This window comes from Ctenocephalides felis, unplaced genomic scaffold (genome assembly GCF_003426905.1).
Source record: "Ctenocephalides felis isolate EL2017-DRISC unplaced genomic scaffold, ASM342690v1 CF-g0.4_SCAFFOLD_03572, whole genome shotgun sequence".
Lineage (NCBI taxonomy): Eukaryota > Metazoa > Arthropoda > Insecta > Siphonaptera > Pulicidae > Ctenocephalides > Ctenocephalides felis.
Window position 1 is genome coordinate 27,944,651 of NW_020539726.1, and position 22,866 is coordinate 27,967,516.

At 30.6% G+C, this 22,866-nt stretch overlaps 2 protein-coding genes across 2 annotated transcripts in view; both read left to right on the forward strand.

The window, feature by feature from the left end:
* LOC113388622 (adenylate cyclase type 2) overlaps positions 1–17,789 on the forward strand; it is a 260,300-nt gene extending 242,511 nt beyond the window's left edge. The window contains exons 11-23 of the mRNA XM_026625986.1: positions 2,392–2,550; positions 5,665–5,824; positions 13,671–13,820; positions 14,128–14,378; positions 14,908–15,139; positions 15,550–15,657; positions 15,775–15,938; positions 16,041–16,197; positions 16,394–16,456; positions 16,595–16,738; positions 16,798–16,902; positions 16,978–17,220; positions 17,607–17,789. Of these exons, the coding sequence (XP_026481771.1) occupies positions 2,392–2,550; positions 5,665–5,824; positions 13,671–13,820; positions 14,128–14,378; positions 14,908–15,139; positions 15,550–15,657; positions 15,775–15,938; positions 16,041–16,197; positions 16,394–16,456; positions 16,595–16,738; positions 16,798–16,902; positions 16,978–17,220; positions 17,607–17,735 (2,065 nt within the window). The 3' untranslated portion in view covers positions 17,736–17,789. The remainder of the gene's footprint in view (positions 1–2,391; positions 2,551–5,664; positions 5,825–13,670; positions 13,821–14,127; positions 14,379–14,907; positions 15,140–15,549; positions 15,658–15,774; positions 15,939–16,040; positions 16,198–16,393; positions 16,457–16,594; positions 16,739–16,797; positions 16,903–16,977; positions 17,221–17,606) is intronic.
* A 3,262-nt stretch (positions 17,790–21,051) lies between these two features.
* On the forward strand, positions 21,052–22,859 carry LOC113388623 (protein FAM49B-like; the record flags this gene model as incomplete). The annotated part of the gene is made up of 4 exons (XM_026625987.1): positions 21,052–21,588; positions 21,649–21,912; positions 22,020–22,291; positions 22,619–22,859. Coding segments are annotated over exons 1-4 (960 nt in total), but the record flags the coding sequence as incomplete, so codon positions are not given.
* Between the last annotated feature and the right edge of the window lie 7 nt (positions 22,860–22,866).

Consider the following 22,866-nt stretch of genomic DNA (forward strand, 5'->3'; position numbering starts at 1 on the left):
ATAATTTTAATTTCTGTATGTCCTACCATTTATACATAAAAATTTAATATAATTTTAAATTCTGTAGATCCTAGCATTTATTAACTGCACGTAGGATAAGTTATTGTAATCGTCTAGAAATCGAAATTGAAAAATTTTGCATTTCTTCACGTTTTTCTTGATTAACAAAAATAAATTGTAACAAAAAAAAATTCTTCACGATTTGAAGGTTCCTGAACATTTTGGCATACCTCAGAAAAAATGGATGTATGAAAATATCTGAAGAATCAGTTAGTCATTACCTTGGCAGGTATAATAATTACAAAAAAATTAAGTCATATAAAATTAAATTCAAAATTATTGACTTTAAAATTTGAATGCCATAAAATCCACGCCATTCTGCATCACAATGGAAATAAATGCTATAGCATTCACATCCGCGAACGTATTAACCCATCATCAATTTATAATGTAACAAAGATATTTACTTTTAAATATTTAAATTGTTACTAGTATTTTTAATTAGTATTTTTAATTGTTACTAATATTTTAAATATAAAAATCATTTTACATGACCGACTCCATGACTTTATATCCTTGTATCCCGATTGACTTGCTTTAATATCAATGTCATTTGCATGAATCTTTATTTATAAATCGAGATACTTTTAATTTGCTCTCTCTCTTCTGAAATGCTGACACATTTCAACTTGATCGTCCTGTGCAGAATTATAAAATGTAATATTACTTTTTATGTCGTTTTAAATTTATTCAAGATTGCTATTTCTGACAAGAAGTGATCATTAAATTTTTGAAGGATTTTTATGATGAACTATATAAGTCTAGCCGGAATTAAATATATTCAGGTATAATAAAATGAATTATTATGTAATTGAATTATCAAGGATTTGTAAGACGAATTTTGAATTGAACAGATATAAAAAAGTTGATCTGATTAAGTTTAAATAAAGTTAAGTATTTGACGTATACTTTAAATAAGTATGGAAAGTATGAAATAAGTACGGGAATTTGTTGGCAATATATAAGAAATTCTAAAATTCAAATAAAAATAAATATAAATAGTTTAAAAATTTAAAAAAATACATTAATATTTTTTTTTCATTTCACAAATAACAGAAGTTCAATTAATCATGCAAACTTTCTTTCAACTGTATTTAATTCCGAAAACTAGTGTTGTATGGCATCGTGCCCTAAGGCAAATTGCTGGAACTTTCTGTACCGTAATGAAATATTCGAAGATTATTAAATGTTTTCAAATATGGGACGATGACGTTTATTATATAAGTTTATATAAAAATAAATAAATAGATATTAATGAAGGGGCGTTAGAATGAACGATCTTCTCTCATATTTAAATTGCAAAGTTAAAATTATTTATTCCAAGTATTTAAGTGAGCTTTAGAATTCTAACTAGAATTAAAACTAAAATCTAAATTATTCTCGATATTCGAAAAAAAAATTTTTGCTGTTCCCAAAAACAAATATAAATATAAGCACAAGGTTTTTTGAATCATTCAAATCAGATACTTTGTTATTTCAAAAACTACATTTTTGTGCAAAATTAGCTCCTCGTCTCCAAAACGGATTGACCTGACTTTTACCAAAAACAATAGTTTTATCAATACAAGCAAAAGATTTTTTGAATCTTTCAAATTGGATGCTTTGTTCTCCCAAAATCTACAATTGTTTTCAAAATTAGCTCATTATCTTCAAAACGGCTGGATCATTACAAATTGAATGTTTTTTGAATCATTCAAATCGGATGCTCCGCGCTCTCAGAACGTTGATTTCTATTTTCTGCGTTCTTTCCTCTATTTCTTCAAAACGACTGAATCTGTTTTTGGGGGCGTTCATTAATCACGTGATTGATTTTTTAATGATTTTTGAAACCCTCCACACTCCCCTTTGGTGATACGTGGTAATATTCAAAAATAACCATCCTCCCCCACCAAACATCACGTGTATTTTAGTTACAAGAAATAATTGTAAAATTTTGTTTACGTTAATTGTAAAATACACGTGATATCTTAGTATACACTTTCCTCCCCCGCGTAATGTTTAGTGATTTTTTTTGTCAAACCTCTCCTCGTGATAATGGAAGTCCCATTTGCTAAAAACAATAATCAGCAAGTCTCTCCGTCAATACGAATCAAATGTTATTTTAGTCATTCTAATCGGATGCACCATTCTTGCAATATAAATTATATGCATTTGAAGTTTCTTAAAATAAATCTACATTATCAATAACGAATTGTAATAAAAAATCCTTGAATAAATTTCTAAAAAAAATGTGCTAATAAAATATTTACCCTGAATAAATTTATTGCTAAATTCTTCTGATAGAATATATTCCCTGAATAAGATTATTGATAAATTCTTCTCAATTTCCAGATTCGTTCGAGAGGCAACCGGCTTCGACGTAGATATGCGAATCGGTGTCCATACTGGTAATGTTCTTTGTGGAGTTCTCGGGTTGCGCAAATGGCAATTCGATGTTTGGTCCGACGATGTCACTTTAGCCAACTACATGGAAAGCGGCGGCGTAGCTGGGTCAGTGTAAAAAAGTTTAGAAATTATATATATTTGTAAGAGAAATATCGACCCAACTCAAATATTGGACGTGTACGAAAATTATTTGAAATGTCTTATGAATATATTAATATTTGATGGATGTTCTAGTTTATAGATATACCTATTCATACTCGTTTATGACATACTTTTATTGCCACAATCATACAGTCGTAACATCCTTTTACCCATCATAGTATGTATAAAAGCATTCACCATTCTAAATTGTTTGACATCAATCTTGTAAATAATATGTTCGCATGTGCATATGACCCAAAATTTAACCTTGCTTTGACGTTTTCTGAAAAACTGCTGCACCGATTTCAAAAATTACAAAGCTGTTTGATGAAACGAGATATAATAGAGACTCCTGTTATTTAATTTTGCGAGACGGTCGGACAAACAGTTTGTTTAGAATTAGCAGAAGTGTGCTAATGTCAGTTAAGAATTTATAATTTAGACTAAATTAGGGCCAATTCTTCGAAATTAATTGTGAGAATTTATCTTGACGATTTTGATAGATCTAAAGTTTATGGTCTTATTGAACATCCTAATATATTATCCTACGAAAAGTTGTTTACTTATAAAGTAGTTGTTTAATATGAAACAATATATTATGAATGAAAAAATAGTTAAAGTCAAATTTAGAATGACAGGTTAAAATAGCCTCTCACATTAATAATTTTGAAATTTAATTTATAATTTTATAAAAATTTGCAAAAATAATGAAAACGAAATTTTTGACTGACAGGCGAAAGTGTTAATTTTAGCAACTATAAGTTAATTATGAAAAATAAATTATTCAATGTTATTTCGCAATCTGTATATATTGTTACATTAAGCAGAGTATGCTGACAAATATATACTAAAATGAAGTTGATTTTAAATTAGTAGATACACCCAGTGGAGTATCTACTATAGCTAACTAAAATGTGATATGAAAAAAAATTAATAGAATTTTATATACATATACAGGGTGGCTGATATGTATTGCAACAAAGTAAAGCGCTATAACTTTGTCATTTTCATTTTAAATTTCATTGTTCAAAAGCAAAAATGTCAGAAATAACATCAAATTTTAGAATTAGTTCATATTTGTTCGAATTGGCCACTTTTGGCACGAATTATGGCCTTCAAACGGCAGAAAAACCATAACACGCTGCACGAAAGTGGCTCTGGGCTATTTTGGCCCATTCCCGGCGAGGCGCCTTTTTGGGATGATCGACACTTTGGTATTTTTTAGTGCGAACCTTACTCTTCAAAATGTCCAAGACACAAAAGTCCAGCAAATTTAGATCCAGAGATTTTGGTGGCCATTATGCGATGGAAATGAAGCGAAAAACCTCTTTTATATGCCATTTTTGGTAGGCGCGTGCTGAGTTTGATGGTGCTGAGTCCTGTTGGAATGACCATGGTCTGCGATCAAAATTTTTGTCTACCCAGGACTTCAATATTGCCTTTAAGACATTTTCCCGATAATTTCGGCAATTATTTTGATCCCACGGTCGATGAATAAGAGTGGAATGTCACCATCGGCCGTTACGGTGGTTCACACCATTACCGTCGGCGGCGCTCGAGTTCTGGTGGCCAATCAAAGGTGTAAATTTTTAGCTGACCTTTTTGGCAAGTAAACCCTATCATTTTGTTTGTTCACAAACTGCTCGATTTGGAAGGACTTCCCATCTGAGAAAACCAAATTCGGTAACTAGCCACTTTCGTGCAAGCGAAGCAACCCCTTCGCTTCTTTCCGTCTAACTTTTTTTTGTGCATCAATGAGCTCTTGCACTTTTTGGATCTTCAATAGTTTTAGTTCAAGCTCATTTTTCAATATGTGTTGCATCCGTTTTTGCGATATGTTCAGCTCACTGGCCATTTTTTTACCACTGCGACACGAATTTCGATTGATTTTTGCCTATACTTTTTGGATCATTTCTGGGGTTGTTAGTGTTTTTTTTCGTCCACTTTTTGGACGCGGTGCAACACTGAGTGTATCACGGTTACGAGATATGGTACGAGAAACAAAATATTTGTTCGCATTTAAATACTGGAGGGCTCGAAATATAGCCACCTAAGGTTTTTCAGCCAAGTATGAAGCAATCGCACTACCACGCTTGACTTCCATCACGAATAACTTTTTTTCTGAATGCAATAGATCAAAATGCTTTTGTACGCTTGTAATCAATTAAATATACAATCACTGGAATAAATCTGTCAACTGTCTGATGAGCGGTTTAGAAATGATAGCGGTCTGAAATTGGTTTCAATACATATCAGCCACCCTGTATATATATATATATATATATATATATATATTATATATACAAGGCTTAAATGCAAAAATACATACATCAAAAAAATATAAGATATAATATAACATCTTAGATAAAGAAAACTAACATATAATCGAATAACAAAGTTTCTACAAAAAGCCAGTAATTATGATTTAAAAAATTGATCAATTTAAAAAAAACACTGTTTTTTAGTGTATCCATAAATAGTATCTGTTATTTTAAATCATATTAAAGTCATTTAGCATCCCTTCTTCCCATCACAGATTAGCATAACTATATATTATCGTCCTGGTTTTGACATAAAAAATGTGGTCACTTTACTTCAGGAATTTAATGCAAAACTAACATTCATTTAAAATATTTGATAACATTCATTTAGTTTTATGATACAGTACAAATACACATTATACATACCTATATGCAAATATACACACTTATAGTAATTAGGGGCGTCCATCAATTACCTGAGCCTTAAAGGGAATAAGGAGATACTACTAATTTGAAAAAAATCAAATTTTCAAAAAAAACATAAATTTTACGATTTTTTGTAGGGACTAAAAGTACACGAGATATTTGGTGAGGAAGGCGGGGGTTAATTTCAAATATCACCAAGGGAGAGGGGAGGGTCCGAAAATGCTGAGAAATAGCTCACTCTATATCTATTGTGCTTTATATAATCCCTGTATGTAAATAGCAACGATACAAGATACAAATATCAAATAAGCACGTCGCTCGTAAAGATACGAGACAATATTCCGAAAGTCCAATAATAATAACAATAACCTTTTGCTCCATCTATTCACAGGAGGGTGCACATAACCAAGGCGACGATGGAGCAGCTAGGCGGACAATTCGAACTGGAGCCGGGCAACGGCGGGTCGAGGGAGGGCTATCTCGCCGATCACAAAGTTGAAACTTATCTCATCGTGCCGCCTAAGGTAAGAGAGGAAATTATTGAACTTGAGATTGATTTATTTTGGACCATTGGTAAAGTATCGAGCTATCAGATTTTAAATTTTATATTTGTTATCTGAATGATCTCTTTAAGATTTTCAAATTGTGGTATTTTTTATGAACAGAATTACAAGTTTTTATATAAAGGGTGTCCGAAAAGTGAATCGTAACTATCATCAACAAAATTAGTAAACTAGTCGTGTAAACGTGTGTTAAGGCTAATTGCTAGAACTTTTCCTACCGCAATATTCGAAGAATAAAATTTAGTAAAAGAAATATTTCAAATAAGTAATATAATATTTAGTAAAAAGACATTCAGATGTTTTGTTCTCTCAAAAAGTGCAATTTTTTGCATATTTAGCGCCGTATTAACAGTTTGACCTGCCTTTGCCACTTCTCCTACCATTACGAATTGAATACCACCTCTTCTTCTCATTACAAATTGAATATTTTTGGATCATTCAAATCAGATGTCCGTTCTCTCAAAAACACGATTTCTTTTTTCTACACTCTTTGCTCCGTATCTCCGAAACGAATTGACCTGCCTTTGCCAAAAACTAATCAGCGCATCTGAAGATATGCAAAAAATTTTAATTTTGATTTTAGGACGATTACAATAACCTACCTTAAGGGAAGTTAAAAATATCTAACATTTGAAAATCATAAGCTTTTAAGTGCCTTGGTTCAATTCTCATTACTTCTATTTAAACTTTGGATCCATAACCGTGAATAACGTTTTAAATGTACTAAAGTGTGTTGGCAAGTTCCATCAAATGTTGGCGCTTTTAATGAGGATTGTAAAATGGTAAAATACTTGATTCATAGTAAAAAAAATCGAGTAAAAAAATGAAAAATTGACCTAAAAATAGCACAATATGCGCTAGTGCCTTTAAAGTCGACCAATTTTGAAGATTTTAAAATAGTTTAACAAAATGTCTTAAAAGTTGAACACTTAGAACAAGTGCGTCATTATTTTTGACAGTGGTCCTAGAAATGCTATTCAGGATTGTGGTTCCATAGTTTCTTTAAATGAACAAAAATAATGAAAATTAACCACAATAATCAAGAAATAGTAAAAGATTGACTTAAAAGCTCTTAATATTTATCAAACTATCATTTTTCATCAATACTATCAATCAATCAATACTTTCATCAATACTATGGATTGTCGTTGAGTTCTGGGACACCCATTTATATGTATATATAAAAAACGTAACAATTATAAAGAATTAAGAGTAATGAAAAATAATATTCGATACATGATACTAATAAAAATGTAGGATTGAACAATATACAACATTTATTTTCAGTGGTTTGTGTTGAACAATGTGAATTATTCTCAATGTTTTTTTGAAAGTTTTATTAGTTTAATTTATTAGGGCAAATATATATAATATATATATATATATATATATATATATATAGATTCCAAAAAGAGCCAAGTGCATCAGTTTGAAAAGATCGTTCCAGAGAGAAAAAAATCGAACCACTTTTTATTGATCTTGTATTTTATTATTAAATTGTACTGATATTATTATTTTTTTATAATTGTTATCAATTGTTTGCCGTAGAATGTATTATTTATATGTAAACCATTTTATATAAATAATTTAAAAAAAAGATTTAGCTATCAGGCAGGTTGCTTCATGTTTACTTATTTCCATTATTTATAACGCCTGTCTGGTATGGTTTGAAATTACTGGCAAGTAGTTTTATCATAAAATTTATATTAGTATTACTTTTTGCACTTGATCAATTTATTATCAACCGATATATTCATTTCCCTCTAATTATTTCATGATTAATACATTTCTGATATATTCTGCATTCGCTTTGTCATTGAATATTAAATTACTACAGAATTGTAATTAGAGCATCGTCCGATGGCATTAATTTGATCATCTCTTATAATTATACTTGTATTATATTTACAATATGAATGTTTGCAATTAGATTTATGTGACCATCGGTGAATATCAGATTTCATCTGAAGAGAATTAGTGACATGATATAAATTGAATTCTGATAAATTATATACTTTAATCAATTTATTTTTCTCAATCATATATATATGTATATATATATATATATATATATATATATATATATATACGAGGTGTGTTCAAAAAGTACCCGGAATTTTTAAATTTCGCGGGTCTGGAGTGTCTGATTGTCAAAATTTTTTTTTTATTGTGTTGGTATACATGCCCCTAAAGTATGATGAAATTTTCAGCTATATTCACTGTTTACTTTGTCTGTGGTAGTCGCTAAGGTTCGACGTGTTTTTCTGAGCTCGGCGATTTTTACAATGGAAGAATTGAAAAGTCAAAGAATTTGTATTAAATTTTGCGTAAAAAATGAAATAAAGTGTAACAAAGTGTGTGAAATGTTACAAAAAGCCTATGGTGAGTCTGCTATGAAAAAAACAAGTGTTTACGAGTGGTATAAGCGTTTCCAAGATGGCCGCGAAGACGTTGAAGATGACGAACGCTCCGGTCGACCCAGCACGTCAACAAACGATGAAAATGTGAAAGAAGTGGAAAAAATGGTTATGAATGATCGCCGAATCACAATTAGAGAAGTTGCTGATGAAGTTGGCATATCAATTGGCTCATGTCATAACATTTTTTCAAATGTTTTGGGCATGAAACGAGTGGCAGCAGAATTCATTCCAAAACTGCTAAATTTTGACCAAAAAAGCAATCGCATGAACATCGCTCAAGAGCTGTTAAATGACGTCAACAACGATCCAAGTTTGCTTGAAAGGGTCATAACTGGTGATGAAACATGGGTGTACGGTTATGATGTCGAAACCAAAGCCCAATCGTCCCAATGGAAGAGCCCAGGTGAGCCAAGACCGAAAAAAGCACGTCAAGTTCGATCGAATGTCAAGGTTTTGCTTACTGTTTTCTTTGATTATAACGGCATAGTGCATCAAGAGTTCTTACCACAAGGTCGTACGGTTAATAAGGAGTATTACCTTGAAGTGATGCGACGTTTGCGTGAAGCAATCCGAAAAAAACGCTGTTGCACCACGATAACGCACCTGCTCACTCGTCGTTGCTTGTTCGTAATTTTTTGGCCAAAAACAATACCGTAGTCATGCCCCAACCTCCATATTCACCAGATATGGCTCCGTGTGACTTTTTCCTATTCCCAAAGTTGAAGAGACCCATGAAAGGACGGCGGTTTTCCTCGATTGAAGAAATAAAGGCCGAATCGCTGAGAGTGCTCAAGGACATATATCAAAAAGTGAATATCAAGGGTGCTTCGAAAATTGGAAAAAACGCTGGCATAAGTGTATTATATCTGGGGGGGACTACTTTGAAGGGGACCACATTAATGTAGACGAATAAATAAATATTTTTTTGAAAAAACGAAAATTCCGGGTACTTTTTGAACAGACCTCGTATATATGATTAGGAAAAATAAATTGATTAAAGTATATAATTTATCAGATTTCAATTTATATCATGTCACTAATTCTCTTGAATTGTATATATTTTATCACAATGTGAATTGTATATATTTTATCACAATGCCGAGAACAAATTGTTCTTGATACAAACCGCATACAGAAAGTACAAAACAAATTTTAAAACTTAGTATTTTTTATTTGATCTAAATTAATCTGCACAAACTCCCTTGTGAAACAGAAACCCTCTTATTTGTAATAAAGGTAATAGTAAATTGTTCATTATTACTTTTGTAAAGCAATTTATATAGCTCTTATTTATTTTGCTTGATACTTGTACAGAAGAGCAAATAACTTCCTTCTAAATTGAATATATCTAATTTATTTTATTTAATATATATATTCTACAAAATATATGTATATAAATTACTAAGCCAATTACTAAATAACAAAATAATTTATAATTTACTTTATAAATTATTAGCGACATGGAAAATAGAGTAAATTTCAGTGAATTTCAAATAAAGCGAAAGATCTCAATTTCGAACTACATAGTTTTCCAATTTCCTCCTAACAATTGAGACTTTTACTCTATTACTACACTTTCAGTTTGTATTGAGTTTCAATTGAGTACAATTTTATTCCACCACGTTTTCTTTGTTTTTACAGAAAATCGATCTCGGTGAATTTTAAATAAAATATGTTTCATTATTATTTTTTTATAAATCAAGTTCAATGTAAATTTTGAAGTTCGTACTTGGTAGTAGTAACTACTTTTTTAAATAGAACTTGACGTATTCGGAATCTAATATAACAAAAAGACAATATTCTGTTATATTAAATTGAATATTTTGAAGTTACCTACATAAAATTAAAAACTTTAAATTACATTACATAGTTTGATTGTAAAATGACATTTACACAACCAAAGGTACAGGTTTTCGAAACTAATCCCATCAAACTATATAAATGTCCCTAGGAAAATCAAAACTTGTTAATTAGTTTATTGTTGTTCAGTACGACAACAACTAATACAGTATTGTCATAATTGACCAACTCAAGTCAAAGTTATAGAATGTTTCCGAAGCTCTGGCATACCATATACCATTAAACTTCTTGTGGTTATTGGAGGAAAGTTATAAGTGAAGTAATTATAATGTAAGTGTAGTTATGATCTTCACAGCATCATAACAAGGAGACCTCGAAATATTCCATTGAGGTAGGTTAGTAGTGCACAATTCGCCACAAGCAAATTGTCGTCTTTAGAAATATATCCGCAATATGAAAAAAAGAGTGCGTGTAAGGTTCACACGCGATTGAAGTGAAACTAATTTGCTACAAGATGGCATTTAAGTAAAAATAAATACATCATATAACAATTTTGAATTATGTTTATTAGTAATATGGTAACACTCGTGATGCACACATTTATTAGTGTCAACCATTATACACATTTATATAATGATAAATTATAAATTATATATTTATAATAGCAAAAAAAATATGTATAATATTTCAGTCATATTTCAAATATTTGAAGTCATACTTGAAATAATATTTAAAGTCATACTTCAAATATGTCATGATCGGTTTGTCATTGTAATTAGCATTTAGAAATTAACCTTCATTAGAGAAATAAAGTAATTGCTGATTTATAAATTCGGTAATATTCGTTTACGCAGTGGATTATGTTAAACAACGCCTAAACAAATAAGGTTTTCGCAACTTCACTCATCATGTAATTGTGTTTGAAGAACTTCGTGTAATTAAAATTAACATACATTCATTGACTGCTTGCATTTTTTTACTTTTTCGTAGGCGATGTAATCTCAATCTTTGAACAGCTGTAATATCTGTCTTGCCTAAAAAATATTTTCCATTTTAATAACTTCAAAGATTTATAGAAACTACGAATAATATAGAAATTATTTATAATCAATGAACTTAAGTTTAGTATTCGGCACAAATGCTTAATTTGTTTTATTATTTTCGAAGAACAGGGTAAAATATTATTCTGATTTAGGCATTTTTCATTAAATCAATATTTGTACTACGATGTAACTTTAAAATGTTTATTTATCCATGCCGGTACGCTTACAACGACAGATCTCTATTCACATACACGACGGCTAATCACAATCGACCCGTATAGAAATGATTTCATCGAAAGCGAGTGACGTACAGTTCTGCCGTAACGCTTTTCCGATGCATTTGTACGGATTTACTCCCTAGTCGCGCCTAAAGAAGGTTTACTTCAATAAATTATTTGGTAAAAACATTGCCACGAAAAAGTGACAATTTATTTTTCAACATAATTTCTTTCAAGCTAGATACATTTGGCTTAGCAATACAACTTTTTCAACCCGTTCAAAAAATATTTTTTCTCAAGTGCTCTAAAATAGGCCAAAATGTTGCGGTGAGGCTAAGTACTTGTTGAATGACCTTCATATTGTTATAGGTTGTCCACGAAGTTATTTTTTTTGCTTCAATTAAAAATTTAATGGTATTTTTTACATCCAAAATCACATTCAAGACGTGTAATCATTACTGGTTTATCCTGTTGATACTACTTTTAAATGTGAAGAGCAACAAGCGAACTTCAAAAACAATTTTGATTTCAAAAAAATGTCTTGTTTCAAAAGAACGATTGATGTCGGTAAAGACATTATTTGCTTTCAATCGTTTATGCACTTGAAAAAATAGTTTTTGTGCAATACAATATATTTTTTATCATGACAACTCATGAGATAAATTGACTAACAATGATACTAAGGATTCATACGTAATTAGATTCACATTGGAAAAACGTACAAAATAGTGCCTTCAAATTTTTTGTAGAATTTGTTACAAAATTAAGTTTTTTCAATTTTTATGGATCATATTTTTAGTTACTATGGCATTAATATTTGTAGAACGTCTGACATGATCAATATATATCAGAGGTCATAAATAAAGTGTTCTAGTAATGAGGGAAACATATACCATGTATTTCCTATCAGTTAATTCTTTGTTAATAAATGACCTACACTTTTAGGAACTCTTAAAACGTTTATTTCAGAATTCTATTTTTTTTTGTTAGGTTACACCTCATTACGATATAAACTGCTTCAAGTTTTCTGCATTGTCTGCGTCTTATCGGAAACTGGCACCTGTCGAGATGATCATTTCAGAGTGAAAAAAACCTCATCAAGCTTTTTTGTGAGAGAATAATAATATGTGTAACAATATATAGAGGAGATTACAGTACAATGAACCCATGTTGAAATGATCGTTGGCAAATCTAGCATTTGTGAAGTCGTCTACCGACATCTGTTTGAAAGATATCAATATATACATTGTAAATTTTATCAGCCAACTAAAGTTTATTTTTACAATTTTCAGAAACCAGCTCCAGTCGAAATAGTTGTGAACAACGACAATCTACCGTCTCCCAACGTTTCTGCAGAAGATGATGCACCCAAGCCACCAAATATCAATGCTAATGGTTCAGCAGTCGTTCCTTTAAATGTGGATGGTGGAAGTGCGACTGGTGAAGCAACTCCACCAGGCGGATCCACCAGTTTGGTGGCATCCAGCGTTTGTGGGGACAGTAAAAGGGCTAGTCTGGGCAATTGCAGTGCAGGTGGATTATCATATACTGGAAGACTATGTAAGTTGAACCTTACTATCAGTATTTTATCATACATTAACTGCACTATATAAATTACCTATTCAAACAATGGACGAGCTTTAAGTGAATTACAATCACAAATTTTCAAATATATTAATATGCTATTCAATATTTCAGTAAATTAATTGAACACATTAAAAAATTATTTTTAATGCATTCTCAAATAGAAGCATTCAAATGATTAAAATGTAATTTATTTTATAGTCAAAATGAATTATTTTTATATAACTTCATTTATAACCATTAGTATTCTATATTGAGAATGAAATTTCCAATAATTCTGTTTACATAGTTTCATACGGCTCGGCTTAATTTGATTTCATTCAGAATATAATTAATTTTCATATAGCGCGGTTTCCGATACCATGAGTATTTTGTATAACGGGTTATTCGAAATAATGAGATTTGTGCTTCAATTTTCGCACAATTTATAGTCTATCAAATCCTGTAACTGATTTAAAATATGACACGTGAAATGGTTTACCAGATTTCATGCGACACGAGTTTAAAAACAATAAATATCTGTGAAAATAACAATATTTGTAAATTAACCCATAACACGATTATCAAAAAATCAGAATTTAATTATAAAAACAATTCTATTAAAAATTGTCTACAGCTGCCAAATAAAAATTTATTCCTGAAATGAAGCTAATGAGATTTGTCTTGCATGTATTTTCACCTAAAAAGTACTGGATGTAGTTTTCATAAATTACTTACCAAATTTAGGGCATGTTAGACGCACGACTAATTCATACTAACCACTAACAACAATTATGAAAATTCTAAAATAGCTCCATCTGGACTTGCAGTACGTTCTAGGCCATCAAGCAAAATGACCAAGTACGTTGAATGCTGGGGCGCGGATAAACCATTCGCCAATATCACAGACTCCAGCATGGCCAAAAATATTGGATTGGCGGTAAAGTATATTATAAAATATTTTATAAAAATATAATTATATAGTTATCAAATAAGTATGTTTATAAGAACAAGAATAATTTTCATCTTGAGTTAACTGACTAATTTTATGATCATTATAAGAGCTGGACTTATCTTTCTTCTCACCAACATTTGATGTTGGGTGTATCTTATAAGCAATTTATAATAAGTTTTGATATTTCAAGTCTACAGCTGATATCATAAAAACTGCCTTAACAACAACATTGTTTTTTTTTTTAATCAAACATAATTCCAATGTATGTTCAATAAATTTTGGTGGTTTCCAGAGCATAGCCATGATCGAATCTAATTTGGAGCCATCTCGCATGTGCTGTTTCTGTTGTTGTGGAGGCAGTGGCTCCGACTGGTGCGGCCGTGGAGCACCCAGAGAGCTTAAGCCCTGCACATTAAGATACAGGGTTGACGAAAGGGAATCCATGTATGCCACTCGTCGAGACGATCTTTTCAGGAGGGATGTTGCTTGTGCATACGGATTGTTTATTCTGATGGCTGCTGTATTATTACTTACACAACAGAGGTTAATTAGAAAAAAAATCATATTTAAATGTTAGAATTATGGACGATTCTGCCGCATATTAGACCAATGTTATGGCAAGGCTATGTTATGAAGAACTTTCCATACTAATTATTGACAAGAGCCAAGTGGTTGCTGTTTAGTCAAGCGTTTTTTCAGGTTGTCAGATAGAAAACCTTACCTAGAAACCCCACAAATGTCTTTGCAGAGTCTTTCTGACCCAGCTTCATAACATACAAGTGACGTTGCAGTTTATGTGTAAAACGCCTGAATGCACAGCAATTACATGATATTTTGACAGTATTAAGTGACAGTATTGAGTGTGATTCAGTACTCAGTAGCATAATGTGTAAAAGTTGGAGCGTAACATGGCCTTGCCATAACATTGGTCTATTCGGCCCATTAATAATACTTTACATATACTTATGTCTTAAATTAGATTATCATTACTTTTGTTGATCCCAAACTTTGATGATCACCATTGACTATTCCTGTGTGACCAGCTTTTTGGTAATAATTATTTCTTCTTTAGTATTGTGATTTGTGGATCCTTGTTGGCCACCGCTGTTTCTCTAAGTGCTCTACTGTGGCTTAGTGCCCACGGTCCAAAATCTGATGAACTTCAACACGGAGGCAACTCAGCAACTCCGATTACTGCTCTATGTGCTGGACCAGCAGATATAGTTGCAGCAAGCAGGTTCCTGAGATTGGCTGTTTTTGGACTGATGACCTCACTTATTGCATGTTGTGCAGCCATTGGCCTGGTGAGTGAGTTTACGAACGAGGTAGAGGTTTGACTAGTTACCGAAACAAAGCTACTTTTAGGAACTTTAATAAATTTACGTAGTTGAACTTTATTGTATTTGATGCAAAATGCGCCTCTTTTACCAATAATGCAAGTGACAGTAAAGAGAAGCATTTTTTTAAATATTTAGCGATAAACCTTATGAGTCTACACACACAATTATTTTAAACTGTGTGTATCAAATTCAAATTATTGTGAAAGTCAACTTGTACTACTTATGGCTAAATATATAAATAAACGTTATCATCGTGTACTTCCTTATAATGTTTTGAATTTTTATGTAATCTCAGCTTATGCACTCTCAATTTTTGTACAACCTTCATATCTTGTTTTTTGTTTTACCAATAATTCATCATGTCACTGTTTCAGATAAACTTCGAGGACAACACCATAGAGCTTGTTAACAACCTAAATACCACAGACATTGAAAATAATGAATGGATTCTAACAGAAATGGAGAACTTTAAAAACGTACCGGTATGTTCAAAAAGTATTATATCATCATTGCTACTATAGTTCTATTCAGTCTTAGTTATGAGTATTATAATAGAAAATTTTATGCAATTTTTAATATAATATTTTCCAACTTCACAGACATATCTGCACGCTTGTGCAATCTCTTTGACAACTGTATCAGTTTTCTTGCGCTCTGGTTTTCTTCTGAAATTATGTGTGATGATAATTATTGGATTGTGTCAATTGGCAGTTATAGTAACCAGCGAATTTGCTCAAAATTACGATGGTTTCTATGACACAAGGTAATAGAAAGACATCAGATGATGTATAAAAATCTTACCACTTACCTTTCTTGCAATAAAATTTTAATATCCAATATGAGATATTAATTTTACTATTTGCAGAATTTGGTTATGGGCTCTGGTGATGTTCATTGTACTGATATCTATTTTACACACATTGGATCGTCAAGGTGAATATACTGCTAGGACAGATTTCTTGTGGAGAGCAAAACTTAAGGTGGAACAAGATGAAGTCGAAACTATGAGAGGTATCAATAAGGTATGTTAAAATTCGATAAAGTTTGTAAATAAATTTTAAATCTTTATTTTAATCAGTTTTTTCAAAAGATCACTTATCACTATGGAAGATCTTAATCTACAAGAAAATTCGTGCTAAGAAATGACAATCTATTGCATGGTTAACTTTATTGGCATAGTCTTCAAACCTGTGATATATTTTGTTATTATTGTTTCAGATTCTTTTAGAAAACATATTACCAGCCCACGTGGCTCAACATTTTCTTCGTAGTGCTAGAGATGTCTCTCGAGCGAACTCAAATGATCAGAACAAAAATATAAGGCAGACTTCAATCGACAGTAAACTAAATAATGAAGACGAGCAGCAAAAATTACTGCAGCCGGTGTCTGTTCTTCCTGCACATCAACTCAAAGAGCAGCTTTACCACGAAAGATATGCCTGCGTTGCAGTCATGTTCGCTTCAATTCCAAATTATAAAGAATTTTATGATGAAACTGATGTTAATAAGCAAGGTCTAGAATGCCTGAGGTTGCTGAATGAAATTATCTGCGATTTTGATAAGGTAATACCAAGTGCTATTTATTTTTACGCCAATTTATCTAAAAAAATTTATTTTAATAGTTGCTTCTGAAACCCAAATTCAGCAGTATTGAAAAAATCAAAACTATTGGTAGTACCTATATGCTAGCTTCTGGGTTACGGCCAGGAAAAGAAGAAAGTGCTGAGGTACGATTTATCAATTTGCTTTTATGCTTGTGATTTTACATCAATGTTTCAAAAATATTACTTAATTATTTTTAGGAACTAAAACGTTCTGAAGAGCAAACTGTTGTGGTGCTGGTAGAATTTGCCTGTGCTTTGTTTGCTGCTCTTGATCAAATCAATAGAGAGTCATTTCAAAGGTTCCGGCTGAGAGTTGGTTTGAACCATGGACCAGTAATTGCAGGAGTTGTTGGAGCTCAAAAGCCCCAATACGATATTTGGGGAAACACTGTCAATGTGGCATCTAGAATGGACTCATGTGGCATTATGGGCAGAATGCAGGTAAAAATGCAATAAGCAATTGTTCTTAATACTTATAGCCTGCTTTATGATAAGAAATGTGATTACAAATCATATACCCTCTTCTTTAAAATAGTATAAGTAAAAAATACAACAGTTGTTTAAAGATAATGGCTGTGGACCTGTCCGCACATGGACCTTGTTATTTTGTTATAGTAGTCCTGACGCTTTTAGAAACTATAAACAAAATTATTCTTCAAAATATAATATTGCTATCAGCATTCCGATCAAACCGTTATATGCCATGAAAAAAGTCTTCAATCTTGTTTGAGTTTTTGAAATCGAAAGATCACAAAACATGAATATTTTATCACGACTCTTAATGTTTTTATTATCATAAATGTAGTTTTTCTGAATTATTCAATTAGGTCACAGAATCCACAGCAAAAGTGCTCATGAGGGCTGGATACAATTGTGAATGTCGTGGACCTACTTATGTAAAAGGTAAAGGTACTTTAACAACATATTTTATCAAGACACAGCATGATAATCAATAAGATTAAATAAGCTATTCAATACATATTCTATAAATGTTTATTTTTATAAACTTGAAGGTACAAATCGATACGATAATAGTTTTATCTTGTGTAGAAATATCAAACACGATTTATTGTCTCCGAATTGACTTGATTTTATTTTTATTATATGAACAAACAAAAGATAAGTTTATAGTATGCCAATATATATGTATGTATATATTGCCATATATGTATATTTATGTATACATGTGTATTCTATACATATAATGTATCAATAAATTTTTATTAAATTTTTGATATTACTTATTAATAAGCATTAAACAATTGAATTCATTTTTTCCTTACTTTAAGGACCTGAAACATGTCAATATAAAATTAAGTTTATACATTTATGCAAATGCTCTATGTGGTTAAAATAAGTGTCATACAGTTCTATTTTTGGAATGCATCTTTGCCAATATATTCTTATAATAATATACCTGTACTTACAAATCTTCAAATCTATTTTTTAAAAATTAAGGTAGATATATGTATATGAAAAGCTGACTAAGAATGGATGAATATTTTCAACGAGTGCATTTGAAAAAATATGACAAAGATATAACTATGTTTAAGCCATAATGTAGATTGAAGAACGTACATTGAATTTAATTTAATTGATATTATTTATGAAAAATAAACAGATATATATATATATATATATATATATTATATATTATTAAATAAAAATAAAGTTTACTATGTATTTAAAGCTTATTTGCTAGCATATGGTGTAACTTATCCTGTTTTCTGTGAAGACATAAGAATATTTTTATTTAAGTTCTATTTACATATATTTAGTAGATCGTACGAAAATATGAAGATATATTTATTATTCGAATGAATTTTGTGGATGTAATAATATCTAACTTAAAATTATAAAACTGAAAATATTTTAAAAGGTACTCAGAAATTATTTTGTGATAATCTTCTGATATTTATTGAAAGTTTAAATAATAGCTAACAAAAGTTAATGAAAAGTAGCTCCATTGATGTTATTTCCCATTCAAAATGTATAAGTGTTAACATTTTCATAGATTTAAAATTGATATACAATAATAAATATTTAGATATAATTATAATAGATATATTTTATAAATATAAATCCTATTTATTGCGAAAAATATATTTCAGTATAAAATTTAATAAAAAGTTGAGTATCAGCTACATGAAAATATTGTGTTATTTTTGTTGTGATGTACATTTGAAAATTTTAATTATTATTTAAAAGGTACGAAACAAGTAAATATAAATCATTCTTCCGACAATGATAACGAAAAGTTCGAGATATTTTGCGTTAAGGCAAGTGCATATGTGCATGTGGGTACACACGGCTATATATGACTTATGGGGCAATTCTGCCACATAACATCTTTGTCATGGCAATGCTCTCTTATGCTTGTTTATTGGTGGTGAAAATTGTGAAAATGTCTATCTATTTGCTTTAATGAGGCAGAATTGACCCATTAATCAAAAGAATTCAAATTTAGCAAAATTTATATACGCACCAAACTTTATATAACTTAATTGATTTTTGCAGGCATTTAATATTTTAGAACGTCTATTTAGACAATGTTAAAAAAATTAATCATTAGAAATCATAAGGAACGGTGCAGCCAATTTTTACCAAAATCCTATCAGCAAGATTGCCAACGTTTTGAATTTTCAAAGTCGATTCAGGATTTTTGGAGAAACCTTCAGCAAAATCTTTTACACTGATTTCCTAATTATAAAATTCATAAAATATTTGGTCATAAGCAATATTAGAAACAAAATGCCTTGGACCTTCCAGCAAACAAAATGCCGTATCCCCCAGGAACCCATAACAATTTGCAAGATTTTCTCTTAATAAAAATTCAAGATTTGTATTTTTACATTAATTGTTTAATAGTTAATTTTAGTTAAAAGATTATTTTAAAAAATCATTATGAATAGGAGGGTCCGTGGCAAAGACAAGGGGTAAAAAACAAAAAAGCTTGAGAATCAATAGTTTAATTACACCATGAATTCTATCTATATTATAAAGTAATATCCCTAGACAATATTAGAATATCACTCAAATATAATTAATAATGCAAAATGTACTAGATTCCATAAATTGGATTGAATTTTTGAAATTCGAGTTCGAATTTTGAATCATCATCGATATAAGGTTGAATTTTGGCTCACATACACAAAAACTTATTTTAACTTCTGGTATGGTAAGTTAAAGTAATAGGCCGGAAATCGAGAATAAAAATTTTTGCATATCTTCACGTTCCAGAGGTTTCTGAACATTTTGGCATACCTCAGAATAATGGATGTGTGTGTTTTGTGTGTTCGCAATTTTTCGTCCACTTTTTCGGGCGCACGGATTAACCGATTTTAATGGTCCAAAAAACATTAGATTCCTATTGATAGTGAGATATGCTGATTAGTTTTTAGCAAAAGACGGTCCAGCCGTTTTGGAGTTACGGAGCAAAGAGCGCAGAAAATAGAAATCGAATTTTTGTGAGAACGGAGGATCCTATTTGAATGATTCAGAAAATGACCAATTTGTAATGATTGGGATAAGTGATGATTATTTTTTAGCAAAGGCAGGTCCAGCCATTTCGGAAATATAGAGCTAAATATATAAAAAATGGCAGTTTTTGAGAGAACTAAGCAACCGATTTAAATGATTCAAAAAACTTCGCTTGTGTTGACAAAACAATTACTTCGGAAAAGAAAATTATTTCAATTCTTTTTTTTTTTGTATATCGAAAATTATTCAGTTTTTAATTTTAATTCTGGCTAAAGTTCTAAAGCTAACTTATATACTTCAGATAAATAATTTTTCAGTTTATATAATTCTTATAAATATTAGGCAATGTTACAATATTTATAATAATCTATTTGAAAACATTCAATATTCCTCGAACATTTCGTTACGGTACGGGAAGTTCCAGCAATTTGCCTTAAAGCACGATGCCATATACCACTAGTTTTTTAGTGAAATCGAAAATTTTAAATAGATGAATATCAATTTTCTCAATTCTTTTATCAATTTTATTAATTTAGTTAAGTTTATTATGTATACCTTTAGGAAAGTTTATGCAACTTACCTTGAGGCAAAAAGCTACTTACAACTAGTTCAATTTTGATGTCAAACAATTCAGAATGACTTCAAACATCGAGGAAACAAAATTAGCAAACTTTTGAATTTCTATCAAAAACGAACTTGTACTACGTGAAGTTAATCAAATATGTTCCGCCATCTATTAGTTGAAAACGGTATTGCCAAAATGACAAAGAATATTTAATATTTTCGTTTCTTGCTGTCATTGCCTTCTAGTTACTTTTCAACCACAAATTCGCAAATTTGTTGCAGTTTAGATTATTTATTTATTTTTCTTCATAAGAATATAAACAAATTTCTAACATTCCACATAATGGAATGTCGTGTTTTAAGCAGGAAGTGAATGTGCGTCTAGATTAATCAAATTGACCAATAACAGTGACTAATATGATGATTGTCATCAAAAAGATAAATTGATATAACATGGGTGTGTTTGAGGGCAAACAGATATCACAGAAGATATTCAATAAAAAGCTTTTATGATACAAGGCATCAATATTCCAACCTTCAATTTATTTAATTTTACATGTCTATTTAATTCATTGTGCTAAAATGGGTAAATTGTTGAGTATTCTAGCAAGAGATGATGCAAATTGTTTCACATCTCAAAGGTATGATGTGTTCTTGGATTTTGAAAATGCTGTCCCAACAGAAACTGAACGGGAGGTCTATAATGAAGTTCAGAGAGTTCTCAGAGCATCTGATAGAATTTTAGAAGAAATCCAGTCTTATAAAGTATGTACAACCTTACTATAAATATACACCTAAACAGTTATTATATAAATCTATTTTCAGGGTGCCGGGAAAGAAGTCAGAGAGGCTATTTCAGATCCAAATCCTGAATGTTTGGAAAGAGCTTGGAAAACAATATTACCTCTAGTCGAAAAACTTCGGTATTGTTATGAACATTCTGTAGAATTAGAAAAAGCTGTACCACATTTACTAGAAAAGTTAGTTGGTGGTGAATGGAGTCCTACTCAGCATTTAGAGACTCAACAAGCTTTAGTAAAACAACTTGCAGAGATTTTGGAATTTGTTTTGAAATTTGATGAATACAAGGTAATAATTGATATTATATGCTTTTGTCTACTATTACAATTTACAATATATGTAATATTATAATACACTTGCATGTGATTATTGTCTAATTATTTTTTAATTTTTAGATGAAAACACCAGCAATTCAAAACGATTTCAGCTACTATAGACGAGTAGTATCTCGCCAAAGAAATACTACTGATTCTGAAGCCCCAGAATTATTAGTATCAGTTGAATTGGCTAATAAAATGTCTTTATTTTATGCTCATGCCACACCAATGTTGAAGGTCTTGAGTGAATCAGTCTCTAAATTTGTGGCTGAACACGAATCTGATATAGAGAATACTACAGAAACTTTAGGCACAATGGCTAAAGTTTGCTTGCGTATGCTGGAAAATCCGTAAGTGCATATGAAATGGTAAAATGGTAATGTTATTCATATATCAAGTTTTATTGTTTTGTATTTATATATATGTTATTCATATATTTGTAACTGTATTAAGTAATTTCAAGACATTTTTTCTATAAAACAAATTTAAATATTTTATTTTATAAAGTTGAGTTTGTTCCATATTTTTCTTTGTACCAAATCTACTATGACTCACTCTTATTTATTTGTTTACTAATTTCTAGCGTGTGATTCAGAATATTTTTGACTCATGCAATGTTGTTAATTATGCATTAGCATTTCATATATTCAGATAATTCATTCTCTATTTTATTTCAGAAAACTTGTTGCACAATTCGAAAGAGAAGAAACTCATTTATTAGTTTTGAGAGTTATGGTTGGTTTGGTTATTTTGTATGACCATGTTCACCCACAAGGTGCCTTTACGAGAAATTCATATGTTGATGTAAAGGGATGTATTAGACTATTGCAGTCACAGCCCGCACACAGAGCTGAACCGTTACTAAATGCCTTGCGCTATACTACCAAACATTTAAATGAAGAAAGTACATCGAAGACTATAAAAA